General features: G+C 40.2%; 2 protein-coding genes across 2 annotated transcripts; one reads left to right on the forward strand and one right to left on the reverse strand.

Moving 5' to 3' along the window:
• The first annotated feature begins 168 nt into the window (after nucleotides 1-168).
• On the forward strand, nucleotides 169-13,976 carry LOC110056108 (atrial natriuretic peptide receptor 1-like). The gene is made up of 20 exons (XM_089279197.1): nucleotides 169-489; nucleotides 1,214-1,349; nucleotides 1,848-1,979; nucleotides 2,632-2,730; nucleotides 3,124-3,208; nucleotides 3,548-3,716; nucleotides 4,382-4,534; nucleotides 5,340-5,417; nucleotides 6,089-6,193; nucleotides 7,218-7,289; nucleotides 7,921-8,086; nucleotides 8,511-8,663; nucleotides 9,053-9,224; nucleotides 9,899-10,039; nucleotides 11,276-11,399; nucleotides 11,928-11,996; nucleotides 12,221-12,395; nucleotides 12,566-12,664; nucleotides 13,026-13,117; nucleotides 13,809-13,976. Exons 1-20 carry the CDS (start codon nucleotides 196-198, stop codon nucleotides 13,932-13,934), a joined length of 2,640 nt encoding a protein of 879 aa, XP_089135323.1. The 5' UTR covers nucleotides 169-195; the 3' UTR covers nucleotides 13,935-13,976.
• Nucleotides 13,977-21,265: 7,289 nt separating this feature from the next.
• LOC110055859 (DNA excision repair protein ERCC-8-like) lies at nucleotides 21,266-23,144 on the reverse strand. Its single transcript, XM_020762281.2, has one exon. It carries the CDS (start codon nucleotides 23,142-23,144, stop codon nucleotides 21,849-21,851), a length of 1,296 nt encoding a protein of 431 aa, XP_020617940.1. The 3' UTR covers nucleotides 21,266-21,848.
• Between the last annotated feature and the right edge of the window lie 39 nt (nucleotides 23,145-23,183).

A 23,183-nucleotide genomic window follows, 5' to 3' on the forward strand; every position in this document is an offset into this window, starting at 1 on the left:
TGAATCAAAATCGAATAAAAACGTCCTCACTACGAGCAAGCTTTTTCTCCGCAAAAAGAGCGTAGAAAACACGCGAAAGAAAGAGTGGAGCAGGTTTTATAGATGCCATTTTCCTCACAGACTGCTTTTTAAATTTTCATTTCTTTACTTTTTTTTCGTTGTTGTTTCCGTTAATTTTATACTACAGTCTTTATAATGCTGTGTTACGGCGGTGACATGCGCGCTTTGATGCTCTTCGCTCACGATCTGGGCATGCTCAATGGGGATTATGCCTTCCTTACTGTCAACCTATTGCCATCCGCTGCCATTGGTAACAACACCTTTATGGGGAATGACGGCAGAGATGCGGAGGCCGCCCTGGCGTTCAGAGGGATCTTGAGCATACACGTGAGAGAACCAACCACGGATCTTTGGAGATTGTTCACGAAGAATGTGAGACAGAAGATGAATGACTACCCTTTCCACATTCAGTTAGATGACCAAGAACAGGTAATTTCAGATGGGGAGAGGGGAGACGGTAGATAGGGCGGACAACCAGCAGGAAGAAATCATCAATTAAATATATAGAGGATTAAGTCCGCTATGCCAGACCGGCCGGTCAGAGACCAGTAGGACAAACCAAGGAAAAATGGAATGGCATTTGCCGATAAACCGGGACAACCAAGAGGAATAGCACTTACCATTTCCCTCTCCTCAATCCCCCACATAAGTGAAAATCTAGCGAAGGGGAGAGTAGGGCAAGCAGCCGGGTAGCATGAACGACACCACAGTAAACTTGAAAGCTGTCTTGACTAATGATTATTATCAAGAGATCATCAAGGTAACTTATCTTGAAAGACTCGTGTGATTGTAACTTACATTTTTGCGACGTTGAATGAAAAACACGCATGCGCACACACATACTGCAAAGGGTATGCCATAATCAAGGTTATTTCTGTTCATATCCTGCAAGGGGAAAAGCCCAAACTGACTAACAAGCCAGTACAGACTGGGCGTGACCAGGGGTGGCGACTTATTTGACTGCCATGCGTCAGTGCTCAGTACATTGCACTCTGCGTTACCTGAGATTGTCTCACGAGTTCGTTTTGTCCCAGAACCGTTCCAATAAGAGCTAATATGAGATCAAGAAGCTAAAAGGTCTCTTTTGTTTCTATGATCTTTTAATTTGTCCTTAAAAGCTTTAAATCGTTTCCATGGTTATCATGTTTTCAAGGTTGAAGTGTACGCTGGAGCCATATATGATGCCATTTACTTGTATGCCATTGCACTGAATGAAACTTTAGCAGCCGGAGGAGACAAGAAAGATGGACGAGCTATAGTGCACAGGATGCTCAACAAAGAGTTTGAAGGTACGTGCTCCTGTGACACAAAAAAAGTGTAGTACAAAAAATAGGTTTATACCGTGGCAGTATTATGCAGACGATGGTGTCTTTACGATCTTTTTTAATACATTGTCTTTTTGTTCTTTTTGCCGATCAAATGACAGGCAAGATATAAGTTTGAGCCACATGACAATGCGGATCATTGTGGGTTTTTGAAAAGCGAAAATGAATAAATAGCGGTAGACGCATTGGCTTCATAGTTAGGGCTCCAGATTGAGTTGTCCGGGTTCGAGCCTGGTCTGTCGTCAGTACCGCGTTGTATTCACGGGCAATACAGGCATCTTTCCAGCTCCACCCAGGTAAAGTTAGAGAGGGGAAGAGGACTGAGATGGACTAGCATTCAACTCGGAGGGAGTAGACATTCGCAAAGTTGATTCTTATTACTGAAACCTGGTAAGCTCCCGTGCTAGTAGACCCTTGCTTCGATGAAGGCTTTTTAACCTTTTGCTGTTTTACTTTTTTTAGGTGCCTCAGGAGCAGTGCGAATCGACGAATCAGGGGATCGCGATCCCGATTATTCTCTCAAATATTACGTGAACGGAAGTTTTCAGAACATCGCTGATTACAATCACTCCACGGGTGGCTTCAATTTAAGAGGTCATTTCTTAGATGAAAAGCAACATTGTTATTGCTGTTCAGTCTTAGGCTTTGTCCACTCTTTCGTCGAAGAAATTTTGCCAACGGCGTTTTCACTCCGAAAACGCATTATCGCACTTTTACCGTCCTGACACTGCGCAGAAGAAATTTGAAACCGCAACAATCACCAGTCACTTTGGATTTGATTTTGAGAAATACTCAGGCCAGGAAATCACATGATTATCGCAAATTCATGGTTTTCAAAAGCTTCGTTTTCAAAATTTTTCCGTCCACACTAAAACCTAAACCCGGCGTTTTCAAATTTCTCGGGTTTGAAGAGCGTTTTCCACTAAAAAGCCCGTTTTCGTAACCGATTAGTGTGGACGGTAGGTAGCGAGCACCCCTATCATTTTTTTTTTTAATTTATGCTATTATAATAAACTACTTTTAACTCTGGGGATGAAATAAAAGTTGTTGTTGTTGTTGTTGTCATAACCGTAGAGTTGCGATTTCAAATTTCTCCAGCGTAGTATAGACGGGGCCATGAATCTTTGACTTAACGTTTTTCCAGCGAGCCTGATTGAATTCAAAGTAAGTGCAGCTCTACTTATTCACGTAATTAACGATGTTAATCAAGAAAGAAAACAAATAATTTGTAATCTTTGCTTAACAGATGTGAGAGTAATTTGGGCTGGAGGTCGTACAAACCCACCTCTTGACAAACCAAAGTGTGGATGGGAGAATGAGCTGTGTATAGAACAAGACAGACAAGGTAAGTATTCATTTAACAATACCTCTCTGTCGATATTGCAAAAGCGGATACTCTTAGTGCGAAATTACCCAGTCTATACTGAAACTGATGTTGTGCTACAGTAATATGTATACCAACACAAGTCTATAATGTAAGCATTATAAACTTCTGACGTCAAGCGTTGCTGGATGCTCGGTGGATTCTAAATTGTGGGTCGAGGTTATGGTAGCAGTGAATTTAATGCAGGGGGTAGCCCTACGATGGACCAGTATCTTATCCAGGGGAGAGGGGAGGGACTCCTAGTCGCTTCATGCTTAATGAAAACCGAGAAAAGTCACATGCAGGTGCAATGAATTTATAAACCACTATCGCAGAATTGACCTTACTTTGCTCTTGTTTTAAATTTGATTCTAGCCACTATACACTTGGTCAAGGTCGTGATAGGAGCATCTACCGCTGGTGTGTTTGTGTTAGCATTTATGTTTTTCCTCATCATCAGGTAAATAATTTCCTTATATCACGGCATTTTTTTTGGATGATGTACCTTTTTGGCTCTCAATGTTTACGTTTGAAACAATTTTTCAGTCGGGGTGAATTTTTTCAAATTTCTGCAAGTCACGGTTCTTCTAAATGTCTTTTAGCTATCCATAATATTTTAACAATTGTTGGACGAGGCTGAGCAAAGTATAGTAATTTGTCAATGGCGAGAAGATCAATTATTTGCCGAAACGGAAGGCTGGGCCGGGTAAATAAGTAATCTGTGAGACACTGACAAATCACGATATTTTGCAAAATTTTCTCCTTGACGAATGGGTATGTCTTACTTGTTTATTTGCAGGAAACTCCGGTATGAGACAGACTTGGCACAGAACGAGTCTTGGAAGCTTCGTTATGAAGATCTGCACATTCAGGACCCTAGCGGAACGGAACCAGAAGTTCAATCGCAACAGGGACTTCCGATTTTCAAGAGAGAGAAGAGGGCACCATTATCAGCTCGTCAAATTGCAGTAAAGTTCCATATCTGTTACTTTGTGTAGTTACATTGTCGTTATGTAAGCTACACTATTATATCTCTCAGTTACTATGCGCGCTGTGATTGGCCAATTTAACAGGCCGCCATTTTACTACGCAATCCGCTAAAATTTAATCTGTTTTTGTTGCCAAAATGTTTCGTGATTCATCTTGGACTAGATATTTGTTTTGATGAACACAAACACCATAATTCCCTGCTTGGTGGGGGGGTTGGGGGAGGGGGGCACCAAATTCTGCGTTCTCTGGAGAATCTGACCACGACGACTATTTTTTTAAAATTTTCTCCGTCGAATTTAACGCTTATTTTTATATTCATTCTCGAGAAAGTTACGACAAAGGGAGACAAACTAAAACGTTAATAACGTCTGTTGTCCAATTGATCATGGGTAAGAACTAATGAAAATGCGAGGATAATTCGACATATTATATAATTGTCAATACTCTATTAGGTTCTTTCGTTTTTTGACTACGATATTTCGCTGGTAACGTTTATTCTGTGCCAGGGAATCGCGGAATAAAAATGACCATCCAAATCCTATCAGATCGCAAGATTATTTCTCGCAAATTATCGTCCTTCGTAGGAGGAAAAATGTTCAGTAATACTGTGTTTTATTCCACGCAAACACTCTGTGTCTTACAGCATACTGGAGGCATTCATGGCTTGAGCATAGACTCAATCAAAGCAAATACTTTCTCCAGTCCACTGAGTCAAGACGAGCAACCATCAGGGACCTCCAACTCACAGTGTGCAGCAACCACCGAACAAATATTCACCACCATTGGCAACTACCAAGTAAGACATAACTCTTACCAGGAGTTGGAAAGTGGAAAATACGAGCCATTTCTCTTTCCTTCTTCTGCTAGTTTGCTGATCGAGGTGCAAGATGCACACTGTTTTCCCCGATCGTTCTGTATGCCTGCACTTTTCGCATGCCAATCCAATCCCACATCCCGCCACTATTTTCTCGCTTCCACCGAAATATTTTAATCCCACATTTCCCTTCATGTTTTTTTTTTTCTCTCATCCCGCATCCCGCATCTCGCATCCTGCTCTCAATCTTTTTTTGCTTCTCTATCGACGAATTAAAGAGAAGCTTTACTCGTTATGATTAATCGTATTGATAACAAAGCCCGCGGGATCGAACCCGTTATCATGTCTTTATCGATAATCCTACTTGGGAACTCGAAACGGCTATGGCCTGGACTCCTTAGTGATGAAAACCTCCTCAGATATCTGTTACGTGATCAATATAATCACAGAGGGTCAAAGAGAGCTTTCATAATCCGTATTTGATCAAAAACGGGCTGTTAGAAATCTAATCAGGGAAGCAATAACGTCACGGAAAAGGTCAAGAGAAAAGCTACGGTTAGGTAAACTCAAAAGGCAGCGGTTTTTTTTTTATCTCCATCTAGAAAAAAAGGAAAAATTACACGTTTTGCGAATGACGGCTTAACAGTCATGAATAAAGGATGAGAGTACTTTGAATGAGTTTTGTTTTAAACGAGATCAACAAAAGTGTTTTATTCGATGGTGAGGGACTTGAAAGTTTTTTTATCTTTTGCATTGCACGATTTGCTTTGATTTTTATTTGTGTTAGGGTCGAACTGTAGCAATCAAACGCTTGAACAAGAAAAGCGTGCATTTGACCAGAGAAGTTCTTATTCAGCTCAAACAGGTAATTTTCTCAGAGGACCCTCCTGAAAACCACCTTATGGTGATTGGAGGCTTCCTCTTAAAATATTATGTATTATTATTATGTATTATTATTATTTTAATAAGCATTAATTTAAAATAAACATAAAATAAACATAAAAGAGCCCTCCCCTTCTCCCACTGACTGCAGGGACTCAAACATCAGACGAAGATGATGAATTACTGCATGATTCACGATCTGAGAACATTTTCCATTGAACAAAATCGCCAAATAAACAGTTCAGCGAGTGACAACCTTGTAGAAAATACTCTGACGCAAAGTGACGCGATCGAAAGTTACACACCTTAGGACGTCACTAGTTCCAGGCCCCGTGAAACTTCACTTGAATTTTTTAGTAACTTTTGAGAGATTTAAATGTTATACGCGCCGGACCAGAGCTTAAATTGGAAAATTATGAATCAGTGCAACATAAACTTCATTTTTTTAGAATAAAAAAAGGGACAAAAATTTCATTGCATAGCCACTTTAAGAACAAAGTCAGCAAATCACCGTTTTGTGGAATGAAGCCTTTTTCACCCGTCTGATCAGTGATCTACCTGCTAACAAATTTTTCGGTAAATAGTATTTGACCAATCAGTGTGCGAAATAGGTCAGGATTATTCTGTTAATTTACATGTCTCTTTATGCTAAAGGTGCGAGACATTAGCCACGAAAACCTGAATCCGTTCATCGGAGCATGCATCGAGTCGCCCAACATTTTGATGGTTTGGTCGTACTGCAAGAAGGGGAGCTTACAGGTATTTCAATTCTTACCTAAACGGTAGCAAGTTGTTTTTTGGTCGATCAAAGATCCAAATGAAGTGAAAGCAAAAATATCAATGAAATTTAGACTCAAAGTAAAACATACAACCACCGCTAAGCGAGGGAAAACTGGCGTCGTAAGCCAAACCTGGATGGCACATTGCTTTCTCCGCGCTTAGTTCTGGTTGGCTCTTTACTTCTGTTGCTAAGAATAAGCCATTTTCGTATTCTCAGTATTGAAATGAAGGTTGGAGGTTCATGTGGGGAAATATCATTAGAAAGAGATTAATGTCAGTTGCATTTGAAAAGACTCCCGGCATTAGCCTCACTTGCAAGCTAGTTCCAGTCCAATACTGAGAATACGAATATGGTCAATTCTGATGGGTCCAACGCTTTCATTGTTTCTTTCGCGCTAAGGGAGGGAAAGATTGATGTTACCGTGTGGCACGAAATTTTTGCGGGAGTTTAATGTTGCGGATCGGCGAATTTTTTGTATCCCGCGGGAACTAAGTTTTGCGATTTTCAGAAAGTCCCGTTTCTTTGAAATACAACATTTTCGGTCTCTTCTACTACACCGCTACATGGCAATCAGTCACTCTTTTACAATTACGCCTGCTAGTACCTTCAGACGATCCTTTCCTGTAAACTGCAGCCTTACCTACACATAGTGTACCATGGGCAATTTCATCGTTTTATTTTGAGAGACGTTTTAAATAAATGGCATCAACAAGATTCTACATGTGAGGTGTGTAACAATTATTTCGCCAGTAGAGTAAATTTTTCTGGGAAAAAATTTTTACGGGAACTTTTTTGGGGTATCGTGAAAAACTGCAAAAATCGCAAACATTTTGTGCCACACGGTAGTTTCATTCCTAAGGGATTGAATATCAGCGTACATATGTTCTTAGCTGTTACAAAACTTAGGAGCAGTTTTTTTGATACAAGTACACTTGATCACTTTCGGCAATCTCTGTCATCTGTGTAATGTCTTACTATCTTTCGTCTTCTTTCTTCCCTTAGGACGTTTTGGCCAACGACGAGTACAAGATTGATTATGGTTTCAAATTGTCTATGGCGATTGATATAGCGGCGGTAACATGGCTTTTATTTGTCCTTAGACGGGCCTTACTATTATAAGAGAAGAAAACTTATTTTAATTCTGTTCGTCTCCCTTCAGAAGTGCCATGAAAGATGTATGGCTTTAGGCCATGATATTCTCTGCGTGCATCAAAATTTTCTTGTTGAGACGGTGCATTTCAACTGCGTTGAATTCAAATTCCAGTTCCAGAAACTCCCTTAAATTAAGACAACTGAATGCACAAATAGAAATGTAGTACACGTACATTCCAAAAGTGTATTGCACAGTATTCGACTAGTTCCAGCTGACCTGCGCGGCAATAGACAGCAATAGACGACAACTAATAAAGGATTTGATTAACTTCAAAATGTTTCTGACGTTTTCTAAAACTCTTTCGCTTTTGTACCTCTTTCAGCCAATCAAATAGCAAGCTAGTTTTTTTTTATTACCTTAAAAATCATATCCGTATAATAGTGCTATTTTCTGGGATGAAGCAAACAAGGCGATCTATTTCCAGGTTCAAGAACATTGTAGCCAATCAAACTTTACAGCGCACTTGTTTTGGTGGCTTCACTTGTCACACCCGGCAATAACCTGGAGATATTCTCTTATGTAAACCCGCCTCTTATTGTAACCGTCTTTCAGGGAATGAAATATCTCCATAACGCTGCTGTTAAATTCCATGGCAACCTGACCTCCACTCGATGTGTGATTGACAGTCACTGGGTCGTCAAGATCACTGACTGGGGTTTACACGAATTCAAGGCCGGACAGGAGAACACCAAGAAGCATCCGAACAAGATGTATGCTGGTACGTTTAGAGTCTGTTCACCAGGTCGTTATGTTTATTAATATTATAACATGTTTATTATTTTATCAACGTGAGGCGCGGCGCTCTGATGATTAACCCGCTCGACTCAGGATTGAGCGGTCTACGGGTTCGAGCCGGAGACATTGTGTAAGTGGGTTCATGGCGTTTCTTCGCGAGCGAAGATTTTTTAACAAGGCTTCCCTCCTCTAGTGCAGGCTCGTTGATGCCTGACGAGACGGCCTCTACGAGATAGGCTGGCACTAACTCGCACCAGCGAAACGAAAGTGAAATACTCCTAGTCACCTCATACAGAACAGAAACCGGAGATAAGCGCCAACCCGATCGCCGGGCGACTAGCAAGCTGCCTACTATTTATTCACGGTTGGTTCTCTAATGACGCATTCATTTCGATTCAATTTTTCAGATCTCTTATGGACTGCACCAGAGCACATCAATATCAGCAAGATCGAGCGAGAGGGATTTTCTCAAAAAGCGGATGTGTACAGCTATGGAATAGTACTGCAAGAAATGGCCACTCGGTCGGAACCCTTCAGTGGTAGCCTGTTGCAACCGAAAGGTTGGTCACCTGACTTAAGCACAAGTAATTTTTTATCGAATGCACTAGTGCTTTACCTAGGGAAAAAGATGGATTAAACTGAAGACAAAATACAAATTTAATTAATAAGAATAAAAGCCATAGCTCCTTTGTCACGCGAGTACGCCAAATGCCGAAATGAGTCAACGTAAATTTTCAATATGCATTCAACTTCCGCGCTTCTAATAAAGGACTGGCTGTGTGAGGACGCCTCCAAACAAGAAGTGAGGAATAGTGCAACGGCTTTGTAAGCGATTTAAACCTATCAGTGTAAGTCTTAACTTTCCTCTGCAAGATCAGATTAGGAAAGAACAAACACCCTTTTTTTTTCAGTTCTCATGTGTTGTATCTCTGGATTATATTTTGCATAGTGATCATTCATCGTGTTGTAGCGCACGAAGATCCGCCATTCCGTCCTAACATACCGTCCATGGAAATGAAACCAGAATACATAGAACTGATGGTGGATTGCTGGGATGACGACCCTGAGGAAAGACCGCATTTTTACCGCATTGTGGAGCGACTGAAGAAAATAAGTGGCAGGTACAGGGGAGCGTCGAGACGGGGATGGGAGTTCTTAACAAAGTTTTACACAGGGAATTCCTGTCCAGAAGTCAAAATCTACCCGTCTTTATGCCCTTTTTGACCGAAAGAGCGACACTTTCAAATCCCTCCAAGAAAAGATGATACTCTTCCACACTCCCACACTTGACAAACTGCATCTCTTCTCTATGTCTTTGGACCGACTAACCCCTCAAATCCTTGGAAAATTAGCCTTTAGAGAACGTCTGTTCGTGATATTTTGAAAGGTCTCTTTCTAAGTCTAAGTGACACTTTTTCTTTTTCTTTTCTATACTCCAACTCGTGAGATACCTCATTTCTTTATGTTTCCTAGCCGTTAAAGGGTACAAATTTTGGGCAGGGCCTTCCCAAACTTAAAGGGGTGCTAACTTTGGGTGGAGTCTCCCAAGGCTTAAAAGGGTGCTACCTTCTGGCGGATTCTCCCCGTATAGTTCGTTATTGGAAATATAGAGCTTATCAGTTTTTTCCGGCAACTGGAAAGAACGTATACGTGTGCGAAAGAAAAACTGCAAGCAAAGCGAGGGGAGAGTGACAAACCTTTGAAATGCCATGAAGTCTTTCCATAAGCTACATTCATATCAGCTCAGTTCTGATGTAGCTCTGATATTAATTTTAACCCGATTCATTTTCCTCAGAGGGTCAAACATCATAGAGAACATGGTTACCATGATGGAAAAACACGCCAATCATTTGGAACAGCTGGTAGAGGAACGAACCAGGCAGCTTAATGAAGAGAAAGAAAAGACCGAGAAAATTCTCTACCGGTTACTCCCCCCGTAAGTAGAATGTACAACTAAAGTAAGAGGCAGTTCCAGTTAAGCAGGTTTGAGTGACTGAAGTAAAATTAAACTCAGAGAATGATCATATCTGGCAAGTCGTAACAAATGGAAACAGAAACAGAAACAAGCCAAGCAGCCCTGTCCCTACGGTTCCGAAGAAAGATATTATCATCTTATTACCTTACTTAGGTGTACAAAGTGACCAAATCTCTAAGCGTCTGAAATCATGTGAATACAATTTCTGTTCATTTGTCAATCTTAACATAATTTTTCAAAGCACTCGCCGAATCAAATCTTTCTTTCAATACAAGTACCGTCTAAATCGTTCACAGAAATCTAAGGTCATTTATAAAGCTGCTTGCTGGGACTGCAGTGACTTTTACATAGGCAAAACAAAACGACGGCTTCATGATAGGAAAACGGAACATTTCAGGGCTCTCACTAAGAATGACCCCACATCAGTCATTGCCGACAATATAAAAGCCACAGGTCACAACATCAAGTGGGATCATTTTGATATTCTAGCTTCTGGTAAAACAGATTATCATTGTAAAACTAAAGAAACTTTGCTCATCCAAGAACTTAAGCCGGCTCTTAATGTAAACGTCAGCAGTGAGAAGCTGATACTTTATTAATAAGCTTAAGCTTTTATTGTTTTACTGTTAAGAAACAGATGTTCCTTAATCTCGTTTCCAGACCCCTTATTTACATTTTATATATAGTTTTCAAAAATTGTAACGGTCTTTATTCCACTTTTGAAAATGTATGTTGCGTAGCATACGAAACGTCAAGTTATTAAAATGCGTAAGTTTAATGTGTTTATCACCGCTATTTGTGTTTTATTCCACGTTAAACTACGATGGCCCAAGAACAAAAGCCTTTATGATATAAATGGATATACGTTTTGAACAGGCAGCAAGGATTTCAAAGTTGACTCCTGATTTCGCCGCCTTGACACCAGGTTATGTAAGCTATTTCAATGGATTACTCGTAAAACGTAATCATTGGCCAATCATAAATAACTAGTGCGTGTAGTCGGTGCGAAGCGCGGGAAAACGTGTGTGAGCGAGTGACGATTAGTTTTGGTTCTTCTTCTGATTGGTTAAGAAAATCGCGCGAGCTTTTTTAACCGATCACAAGACGTGGTAATGCAAAGCCAAAGCATAGCTAATCACTTTCAACACAGGCAAGTTAAAAGTTCTCTTTAGTAACGCTTTGTATATCTGTCTTTAGTTTGGTAGCGGACCAGTTAAAAACTCATAACTCCGTGCAGGCCGAGGGTTTTGAAGAGGTCACCATCTTCTTTAGTGACATTGTTGGATTCACAAAGCTGGCGTCAGTTAGTACTCCACTGGAGGTATGTTGTAATGCACTTTGCGCAAACTTGATAAATATTCTTCACTTAATATTGGTTGAAGTTAAAGTACCCTTAAGTTCCCATTGTATTTTCTTCACTCCTTGGGGCTGGTCTGTCCCTGAAGAAAATGTTGTACCTATTATAAGAATGTCATCTTTGGTACACTGGTCCGCGGGTTGTTCTAAAGCCGGTTAACGTTAACCCAGGATTAAATAACAACCTATGTATTAATTTTTCTTGTATAAAAATGTTTTTTTCACTTCTTATGCTTTGTGTAGTTTGAGATTATTCAATTCAAAAGGAAAAACAATTGAAACAGATAACTTCAGAGAAAAGTTACGAAGCTGAAATCAAAGTTCTCGTTAATCCTGGGTTAGCTTAATCGGGCATTAAACAACTTGGCGCTGAGCTTTAAATCAATAATTTAAGTTGAAAATTAAGTCTCTTTCACATTTTCATTCTAAGACGAAAACGCTGCCATTAAAAAATGAAATATTTCATGTCTTGCACATTTTCCTTTTGTTACAGATTGTGGACTTTTTAAACGATTTATACGTATCATTTGATGAAATTATCAGTCGTTTTGATGTTTACAAGGTAAGTTTGCTGAGTAAGTGTAAGGCGTGAAAGGTAAAGTGCAATGGTTATATTCTTGGGCTCTATGACTTTCGTTTCCAATCTTTCCACTTACAGTGTAATCACACAGCAAACGTAAGCTTTCAACTATCACCAACTGCTTATCTGTTCCAACGCTTGCAGCTTATCTTGTCTTAGTTGACCTCTAACGTATGTTAAGAAAATCGGCTCCCTATTTTTGGCAGGTCGAGACTGTCGGTGATGCATACGTGGTTGTCAGCGGTTGTCCCAAGTTGAACGGGATCAAACACACGAGTGAGATCGCGAGCATGGCTCTGGAACTCCTCAGTCACATGGTTGTATTTCGCGTGCGTCATCTTCCCGACCATCAGCTGCAGCTGCGCATTGGCATCAACACGGGTAAGGGTTGCGGTAGTCTTGATCAGCGGTTTAGCAGGCCTTGACTTACTAGCTACTTTCTGAGTGTAGCTGTTTTCGTGGTTGGACCAGCGGGAAGGGGAGGGTGGGAGCCTTGTGGGAACAATAAAGAGACTACGTAAAAACTTATTTCAGTTACCTCGTTTTTATAGGTCCAGTGGTAGCAGCGGTTGTTGGAGTGACCATGCCTCGCTTCTGTCTTTATGGTCATGCTGTCAACATCGCTTCCAAAATGGAGAGCACCTCCTTGCGTAAGTATTCACCGTGTAACTGATCCTAAGAACGCACTCATACATGTATAGAACACGCTTAGTTCTTTTACTTTTAATAATACATTTAGAAAAATTACTCGATTCTTAATGGCTAAAAAGGAGAGCAGTTTTCATGTGACACCAGTGCAAATTTGAAACATCCACCATTTTGGAACGCTTTAGAAGTAGGATAAGGGTATTCCACGTGGCTCTCAATAGGCCATATTCACGATAGCTACCATGATGGTTTCCATTTTGTTGTACAAAGTACCCACGCGATCTTGCAGGGGACAAACATGGGGAAGCTGCTAGTGCACGTTGATGCCGTGAATTTGGTTTATTTATTGAAATATTGTTGCAGCTTTGCGTATCCACGTGAGCAACGAAACACATTTACGGTTGATCGAAGTTGGAGGGTTTTACATGGAGGAAAGAGGACAAGTTCAAATTAAGGTACGAAACAACTGGTAATGACTTTCAGACTTCTTGCGTGCCTATGCAGGTCTAGCAGGTCTATATTTTTAGTCCAGGGCCCCTCTGGATATCAGCCTCGTCGCTGAATGGGCCACCCTTTACCTTTACCTTTACCTTCACCTTCACCTTCACCTTCACCTTCACCTTCACCTTCACCTTCACCTTCACCTTCACCTTCACCTTTACCTTATCAGCAGAGCGAAATCATCTTTTAAAGAATGCATGCGTTCCCTCTACCTATATTCTCATTATCCATCTCTTGATATTGATTTCATAAAGAGAAAATAGATGCTGGTCAGGCTTGGTATTTAAAAGGACTATACAATTAACATATTGTACCGTTTCCACACGCTAAAGTTGTACGTACTATGATAAATTATGACAACCATCATATCTTACAACTTACTGCTGGTTTTCTCTTCCTTCTTAAAAACGAAACAAACGTACAGTACAATTGTAAACGTTAATTTTTCTGCCTGCTAACAAGAATTTAAACTTGTAGTTTTCTGTACATTGGTCAAACAAAGGAACACCAACAAAAAAAAAGTTGTTAAACAATGTCAAAATTTCATTAGAATGTTAACTTTTATTATCTATTTCCATTCTCTTGTGCTAGCGGTTTACTGCATTTCAGTTGACATAATTTCGCTGCGTTTTTTTCTTTTGACAGAGGCAGGGCCTGGTGACTACCTACTGGTTGGTTGGTAAAGAAGGCTTTGACAAAGCCTTACCCGACCCCCCACTGGACGTCTCCGAACCTCTGTTTGAGACGCTGGATGTCTACTACGCTAGTTGAAATTGACACCAGACTGTCCAATAAATAATGAAACTGTTGAAATATCAGTAAACCTGTTTGAGAGGAAACACTAAAAACTGGTTTAATCTCCTGGCTAGACCGCAAAACAGTTCTGATTTTAGAGCGCATTTGTTGACAAAACATGGCACCCGAAAAGAGTCTGGGATGGGTGGGGGATTATGAGTGGGCCTAGGGACTGCACGCGGTGCAGAAGACTGTTTTGTAGTCTTGTCAGGAGATGAGCTGGAAAGAGGGTTTGGAAACAAAAAGTGTCGTAGCTATGAAATATAGAAAACATGGCTACAATGTTTCGTATGGCTTTTCTGTGATCTTAATTTGACTGATCTCCAATGACTTTTATGCATATGTAACTTTATGTAAATTTTAAGTTCGGGTGTCATTTCAGTGAAGTTACTTGCACTTACAGTTAGGTAACTGATTAATCAAGCTTTAATTCATGAAGATGAACGTCTGACGTCATTCACATAAAGAGCCAATGAGCTCAGAGAATGAGTAGTATTGAGCAAAGTTAGAACATGCTCAATATTCTATCATCGTTTCCAGGCCCTTTCTGGTTCTACAATCAAACTTTTCGTTGGGCCCTCATATCAAATTTCTTGACATCTATAACGTAAGAGCCAACACGTCAAAGTTTATAAAGTAATGGCTAATCAATTTCTAATGTGAGTATCTTCCGTGCATGTAAAAACATTTCCCGAGCAAATAAAGCTTGTTGTTATCGATACTGTTATTGTCAAGAACAAGAAGCAGAGAATACATGCAGTTAGTCCATATTTTCACAATAATTGCGGAAATTCTCGCGCGCTCATCGGCTAATTTTCATGATTAAAAACTGACTCATTAAATAATGCAATTCGAGAGTTCCTATTAGCTTAACCATCATGGGTTATGAGCCATTATATAATAATCAAATGAATGGGCGCGCTCTGATTGGTCAATCAGCCATGGTTTATTGCTGGTTTTCAGTGTCACGCCATTCAAAATAGATCAGAATAAAAATCAAAACTGTTCAATAGATAAAGTCCAGAATCTGGGAAATGAAAGAAGGTAAATATGCAAAGACTCTCGCCAAAATTCTGGTCACAGCAATTTTTCTTATGCAAGATATGCGGAGAAATTTTTTACCCAAATTTATAGCGATTTGTATTGAGACGCCATGCTGGTGCCCATCCGTATGGGCACCAACATGGCGCCGCAAAACCAACAGAAACATCTGTCACTGAGTTTTGCTGCAAAAGTGTGGATTTATTCCTCCAGAAACTCTAAAACATTAAAATAATACTTTTTCTAAGACATAAACTGTTCAGATAGCCAAATTCCCCGAAATAAGTCACTTTTTAACCATCATGACTCCGTCATGTAAATGCCGCGTCACGCAAAAGTTTCGAAATTCAAGCGTAGTCTATCACAAAACCAAGAACCCATTCGGAGCGAAAATTGGTATAAATATTAGTTTTCAGCTGCTCTTATACATCATTAAAGTAAAATTTCAGGAAGATCAATAGTTTTGTAGTTTGAATTTTAGTGACGTCATGTGAAAACCAGCTATTGTGCCAGTAAACACATCGAAATTTCGCGGGTCTTCTGAATTATTATATAAAAGCAATAGACCACAAGTTTTTATGGTTTATAGGCTGATAAACCACGCGGGATGTTGGAAGAACACTCGAAGAATTCGTAAATCGCGAGCCGCACCTTCCTCCCCACCCTTACAAATTTATGGCTGAAAGATTAAGTTATACTATGGCAATTTGTTTCGGCTTTCTTCCAACCTACAGTTTATTTAGTTTACAGTACAGTTTAGTTCAGAAATGATTTCGGTTAATTTCTCTTGGACGCTTAAGTAACGTTCTGTGTAGCCTTTCCAAGCTCAACTTACTTTGCCGCAGACCCAAACTGCAATGTGCTGACGGTCTCGCTAGAGGACTGACGTAGATGAACAAACGTACACACCTTACCGTCTCCCCCTGGAGAACTTTATAGACTTCCGGTAAGGCTCAAGCAATTACGCCGGATAAATTTGAAAACAAGCAGCTTTATTTGTACTCGTTTAGGCCTACCGTTCACATAAGCCGTCATAAAATAACGAGGCTTTTCGTAAACGCCCTTCAAACCGGAGGAATTTGAAAACGCCGGCTGTGCGTTTTCCTTAGGACGAAAAACATTTTGAGAACGGAGCTGTTCGTAAACGATGGCGTCACGATATTCATGTGATTTCCCTGCCCAAGTTTTCCTCAAACACAAATCCCAAATGACCATGATCAGTGATTGTTGCGTTTTCGAATTTCACCAGCGTAGTGTGGACGAAAAACTTTGATGCGTTTTCGGAGTGAAAACGCCGTTTGAAAACGCACAGGAGCCATAATTGGGGACCCCGATTATGACTCCTGAAAAGCAACAATAACTGGTCATTTTAGATTTGTGTTTGAGGGAAACTCGGACAAGGTTAAATCACGTGATTATCGTGACTTCGTCATTGTCGAACAGCTCCGTTTTCAAAATGTGTTCCGTCCACACCAAAACGCACAGCCGGCGTTTTTCACATTTCTCCGGTTTGAAGAGCGTTTTCGAAAAGCTCGATCCGTTTTCGTTGCCCTAACCGCAGAAATAAAGCTGCGTTTTTTAATTTCTCCGGCGTAGGGTGGACGGTTTCCAATTGTACTTGTGCTACGAAATTTACAAGATCTGTAACCCACGCGCAAAGCGGTTGTTCTCTTCATTAAACCTTTTGTTTTCGAAGGTTTCGTTGCCTTTGCCGTCTTAGTTTAATTTGAGTTCGCTCATTTTTCTCCCAACACGTTTCCGAACAGATTTTGAGAAAGGCTCAATTCTAATAACCCTTAACTAGCACTAGCACTGTTCTCTTTTCAAGCCACAACAATATAAAAGAGTTAAACCTGTTAAAATGGTAAGGAAAGGGACCGAGTGAGTTAGGCGCCTTTGACTCACGCTGGCATGCCGCTTCACGGGAGCGTGACTTTTTTTGCGTGACAGAACAATGATAATTATGAACGCAAGATTAAACGGTCATTTTGGATTTGTGTTTGAGGAAAATCACATTATTATCGTGATGCCATCGTTTTCGAAAAGAAGGTCTATTCTGGACACCAGAAGGGAAAAGACAACGGGGAAGGCCTAGAACAACCTGGAGGAGGTCAACGGAAAAAGACCATGCACTTGACCTGGAGTGAAATCCGGAAGGCGGCACAAGATCGTCCGCGCTGGAGAGAGACTGTGAAGGCCTTGTCAGTCCGATGGCGCGATGAGGACTGATGATGATCGTTTTCGAAAAGCTCCGTTTTTAAAATGTTTTCCGTCCTCACTATAACGCAGAGCCGTCGTTTTCAAATTCCTCCGGTTTGAATAGCGTTTTCGAAAACGCTCCGTTTTCGTGACGGATTAGTGTGGACGGTATGCCTAACCGGCGAAATAAAGCTCCGTTTTCAAAATTCCTCCGGCGTAGTGTGGTCAGGGTCTCATTTACTGATCAATTTAGCTATACGACTGTAAAATTAATTGCACAATCGTGTACGTGATTGTAATGTAAATTAACTGTAATGTTGGGAAACAACAGTCTGTGCTACAAAGGTTTTATAATGGTTGCTTTGTTACGTAAGAGATGCTCGTTGTTGAATTCATTTGCTAATTTACGCATTCTTTACAAGATAGAAAACAGGGAGGCCTCGAGAAAACCTGATCATGATACTTGGGTCAAGATTCTCGAGACTTATGATTTAACTAGTGTCCCCAGGCTCCAACGAAACGGAGAAAACGCGAGGAGCTCTGGGAAGACTTACTCTCAGCACGTTGCCGTGATCACAGGGCACGCGTGCATCCAGCCGTACGATCGCACGTGCGATCGTTTGGTTTGCGTGACGTGCGCCTGAACTTTATGAATTTTTCAAATTTTTTTCGGTTTAGAACAGGTTCCAAAACATTGGTCCAAGAATTAATACAAGCGTTGCGGCATCGCTTCAAGTGTTAATACTTTAGGGCAAAAAGAGAAGAACTTCCGCAGCGAGCGTAACATTTGTGAAAATGAGAAAACAAAGCATATTAGGGAACTTTGTCTGCCATGTCGTCTGTGATATAATTCAATTCAGGTGCAATTAGAACACATCCACACGTGACGATAATCTGCCCTTGGTGTTTCCAAATTTGACTTGTATGTTGTAAATTCAATTATCCATCTGCTTATCGCAAGAAAAATCATTCAACGCAAATACTTAATTGAAAATGTTTGTAGAAAGTTTTAGGCAACGGATGAATCAAAATATTCTGCCTATTTTAGATATTTTTTTCGTATTATTACATAACATAAATGCTACGCGTGAAATTTCGCGTGATGAAAACCTCCCAAAAATTTTTCAGTTTATGGTAACACTGGTCACAAAAAATATATATAAAGAGAGTTGTTAAGTAGAAGTAGGAAAACAGTTGTTGAGATCGAGTTTAATTTGATAGCGGATTTTTCATACAGCAAAATCCCGATTCTTACTACTAGTATTTTACAGGCGCAACACAGCAACACCATTATTATTTATTCACAACTGTTCAGCAATGAACTTTTCTTCGCCTTAAAAAGACTAAATAGATATAAGACAGAATTTAAATGAAGAAATTGATTCTAAAGGTGCGTGGGTGAAAAACGTTTCCAGAGAGAAATCATGTGCTCTCAAGGCACACCGGGTATCAACAATCACAAAGTTATTTATAACGTGCCTTCTCGTTCTTGCCAAAGAAAAATAAATACTTACTTTGCATTATGGTGATATTAAATTTCAGTGAAAGTTTTCCTTTCAGAAACATTTGGACAATTCAAAACGTTTGCACGTTTTCCGCGAAGCGGTGCCCTGATGTTCAAATATGGCGAGGTTATGTAATCAACGGAAAGCAGCGAAAACTTCGCATACTTTCGCGATTATTACAGAAACACCAACACATCAATCTGACTCAGCCGCTCTTCGACTTAACAGTAAGAATAAATAGTTTGTAGTCACAGAATCCTCCACGATCTGCCGACTGTTCTGCTTTGAGTAAGGCACTAGTTTGTTCGTATCTACCTCGCGTAATCGTCTCTCCATTTCGATAACTTGCAATACAGTTGGTGTACGGGGTATGACTCTCCCTGCGAGTGTAAAGTCTTTCTCTTTCGCATGAAGAGCTTGAAAATCAACCTGGTGCACATCTGTATAACTTGCCCCTTGTACCTTCCCAAAGGGAGTGATCAGTTCCACGTCTCGTAGAACGGTCATGAATTCATCGATGTCCATGTATTTATCTTTGTCCAGAACTTCATTCGTTGTACGACTCACTCCTTTCGTCGAGATGTTATCTCCAAGCTTACACTCGTTTGAGTGGTCTTCCATCGGTGCTAGGCTAATCTTGACTGATCTCCTCTACGCTCTGTAACAGTCTGTTGTAATCTGAACGGCAGGCACACGAAGATTTTTATTGAGGCAACCCATGTCAGGTCACGTTTTCAAGCGCTAGCGTTAAAATTATATAAGTAGACACGCGACAGGTTACGTCACGCTATTCTCAGCGGGGATATGCGAACGTAACTTTGCCGTACGCCGCACCGCTCATTTTCATTTGACGTTTCCGAGGTCTTAGTTTAGTTCGGGCAAGAACATCAAAGAACTTGACGTTTTACTGAGTTATATTTCGACAGGAGTCTTCGTTGTGCCAGAGAACGTTTCCCAGCTTTTGCGTTTCGTGACATTAAAATGGCGTTCCGACAAGGCTGTCACGGACGTCAAAAGATGACTTATCTCTAAGTTTTGACCAACTGAAGAGTCCTTATACATTAGACGAAGTATTCATTTCAAAGGGTCAGGGCTCTTGAATAACAGCTTGTCGTTGCAATAACAAATCTCAAAGACATTCAGATGTTCTGTTACTCACGTTACAGTACATGGCACCCACAGAAGAGGCGTGTCAGTGTTTATATGTTCCAAATATAACGAAATGTATGCGAATATTGAAGAGTCTTAATATCGTAAACTTATATCGAGTAACGTCTATGTTAAACTCAAAATAAACGTAAACCTACCTCAGTTGTTGTGTATTGTCGTTTATGGGTGATACAACGTGTAATAACAGTCAACACCAAACCCACCAAATCGCTCAAATTCGCCATTTTGAGCCCCAGAAACAATAATACACAACAACTGGTTATGTTTAAAGTCTGGAAATGGAACCGTGATCGATTTTAAGTGTAATGGGTCATTTAACCACCATTTTTGCACCAAAAACTGCTCACATTTTTTTAATTACATGTAGCTATGTCAGAATGGGATTGATGTCCAAAACAGACAGTTGTGCAGATAGATCTATCCTAGTTATCAAGAATATCTATTGAAGCTTAAATTGATGACGTCACAAGTGGTACAAAGTGCATGACCCCTCAGTGTACAAAAATGTACAATTGCCAGTTAAAGAGTTAATTATCGGAAAGAAGACATTACATTGAGGTACCTGTTCAGAGAGTTTGCCCTTATTTCTGCCATAATTTTCACAACCGTTTTCAAATATTTTAAGTTTTATTTCAAAAACAGGGGGGTGGCTAGCCACCCAATCCACCCCTCTGAATCTGCCCCTGGGAAGATGGGAAAGGGAGAACGGGGGTAGATGTGGGTGTGGAGGGGTAGGGGGATAGAAATTTTTCAAGTTTTTGCCTTCCCTATACCCTGAAGTGCAGGTTACCAGTATATGATTGAGCTCTCACCCCTTCCCCACAATAGATCTGCCAAGTGGTCAGCATTCAAAGTGTGGTAATATGTTATTGATCTAAAGATCATGTGTGCATTTTTCCACAACAAATGTACATGTCAGCCCAGAGCAGAGGTTCCATTGTTACATTGTCAAGCTTTTGAGGAAATAAAAATTATAATTTGTAAATTTACTGCGATGATCATTCTTCACCTTCATCTACAAACGCAGTTCATATATGAATTATTTCATATATACTTCACATCAGAACAGAAACTATCAGGCTCAGTGGAGTGTTAGAAGAGTTTTCATGCATAATGTTGGAAATGTAGTGAAATACTGTCTTGATTGTTTGAAACATCTTTTCAATCAAAACTAAAACTAAGGAAAAAACAGAGAAATAAAATTGTATGAATCCATGCCAGTTAAGATCAGATATCCAAACATCATCATAGTTACGATTTCCCTTTGTTCTTTGATGAGTTATTGATTAGTTTAGGTTAGGTTAGGTGCTTCATTACGATATCCAAACACCGAGTCTGCAGAAGAGAGTTGAAAATACAACAATAATTTTAAAATCAATTTTAAAAAATCAATTTACTACTCAATCATTTATTAGTATCTAGCAGTTTTACATTTTTACTACTTAGACATTGTAAATCAGTCATATTTATAGGTTGTACATAGTGATTTTAATTAATTTCCATTTTTTGTTTATTTAGAGGGCCATTAGTTTATCGGTTTGTTACTGTCAAATGTTACCCTCTCCAATAAAGTCTACTACTACTACATGCAGCAGAGTATTTTTGACAAAATTTGAGGTGTTTGGATGGCCGAGGAGACACTGTCTTGAGTGTTTGATAGACAATGTATCTTCTTAATTGAAACAAAAACTAAGGAGTAAACGGAAAACTAAAATCATAAAAACCTATGCTAATTAAGACCAGGTACCCAAACCTCCTTCACAGTAGTGATTTTCATTTAACTTGATGAATTATCAATGAGTTTGAAAAGTAAGAAAAGAGATTTCTTTCACTTCACCAGTTCTTCAATAATATGGAGTAACTAGGACTATTGCAGCTACACCCCATATGGGTGGGAAGGAAGTCCATTTGCTATATACATGTAAATTTTGTTGTTGTTGACCAGTGTTGTTGCTGTTTATTTATTTTTTTTTTTTCACTTTTCCTCTTCATCGCTGCTCCAGGAGTCTTGATAAGGATTGACAACTTGATCTGCAGCTCTAGCAACAGCCTCAGCTGATTGACCTTCCTTTTTATCTCCAGTGCGGTTCATTTCAGGAAGCCATATCAAGAGATTTGTATCATTTGCTCCACTAAAGAGAGCTTGAAAATGTTTATGAAATGTGCAACAGTTTACATTGTTGTAATGACCAGTGAGAGTGGCTATATGCTTTCCTGTCTCAATTTCAAACACCTCTATACTGCTACCAGATGGAACAAAAGCCACTTCCCTTGTAGTTCCACTGGATAGGCAAAGTTTAACAGCTTTCCGACTGGGATTGTGGACACGCCCAAAATTTACCAGGGTGTTCTTGCCAGTGAACGTGTCCCACAATCTTAAACGATCATCTGTCCCATAAGTCAGTAAATACAATCCATCAGGTGAAAAGGAAATACCATTCACGTGACCGTTGTGAGCTGTGTTTATAGTTGATGATCTAGAGCCGCCTTTACCATTGTGCTGATCCAGCGAGAGGATGCTTCCCACTGCTTTACGCACATCCCACAAAAGTACTTTATTGTCACGGCTACCGCTAGCTAAAAGGTAGTCATTCCTTGGTGACCAGGCCAGTGAAATGACTGCCCTCGAATGCCCTTTTAAAATATGAATCGCAGAACCTGATTTCAAATCACAAAGGTACACTCTGGAGTCCTCACATGCCGTCGCCACCAGACAATGTTTCTTGGCATTCTTTGGCATTTGATGATGGTAAACCATTCCTTCGAGCCGAAAGTTCTCAACAACTTCGAGTGCATTTGTATCCCATACTTTGAGTGTCGAATCGACTGAACTGGATAAAAACATGCCAGTGTCATTTGGGTACCACTGTACAGTTTCCACACTGAGTTTGTGACTGTCTTTCAAAGTTCTTTCCACCGTAGCGACTGACGTGCATTTGAATGTGTCTTGGTAAAAACATTCCTCTATATCGTGAATGGCTATTTTTCCATTTGAACCCGAAGACAACAGATATTTACCTTCGCCTGTGTCGATGTCAACACAGTTTATCCCCGATTTATGTACCTGTTCCATTTCGCCATTGCGACTCAGTTTCACGGATCGCACTCGTTTCGTTCGCTCAGCTTGGGGAAGAAGAAACGCAGGAAGTGTGCCTTGCTCTCTCATGTAAAAGGAACGAAACATTTTACGCTGAAAATATATCACACATGGTTTAGCTGCCACAAGCAAAACGAAAATTGCCGATGAAGCAAAATCAACCAGGTTTCGCATGTCACGTGGCTGATTGGGAGACTGGGATCAAAAACAAAC

Source organism: Orbicella faveolata, unplaced genomic scaffold (genome assembly GCF_042242905.1).
Source record: "Orbicella faveolata isolate gen_17 unplaced genomic scaffold, um_ofav_v1 contig_12, whole genome shotgun sequence".
Classification (NCBI taxonomy): domain Eukaryota; kingdom Metazoa; phylum Cnidaria; class Anthozoa; order Scleractinia; family Merulinidae; genus Orbicella; species Orbicella faveolata.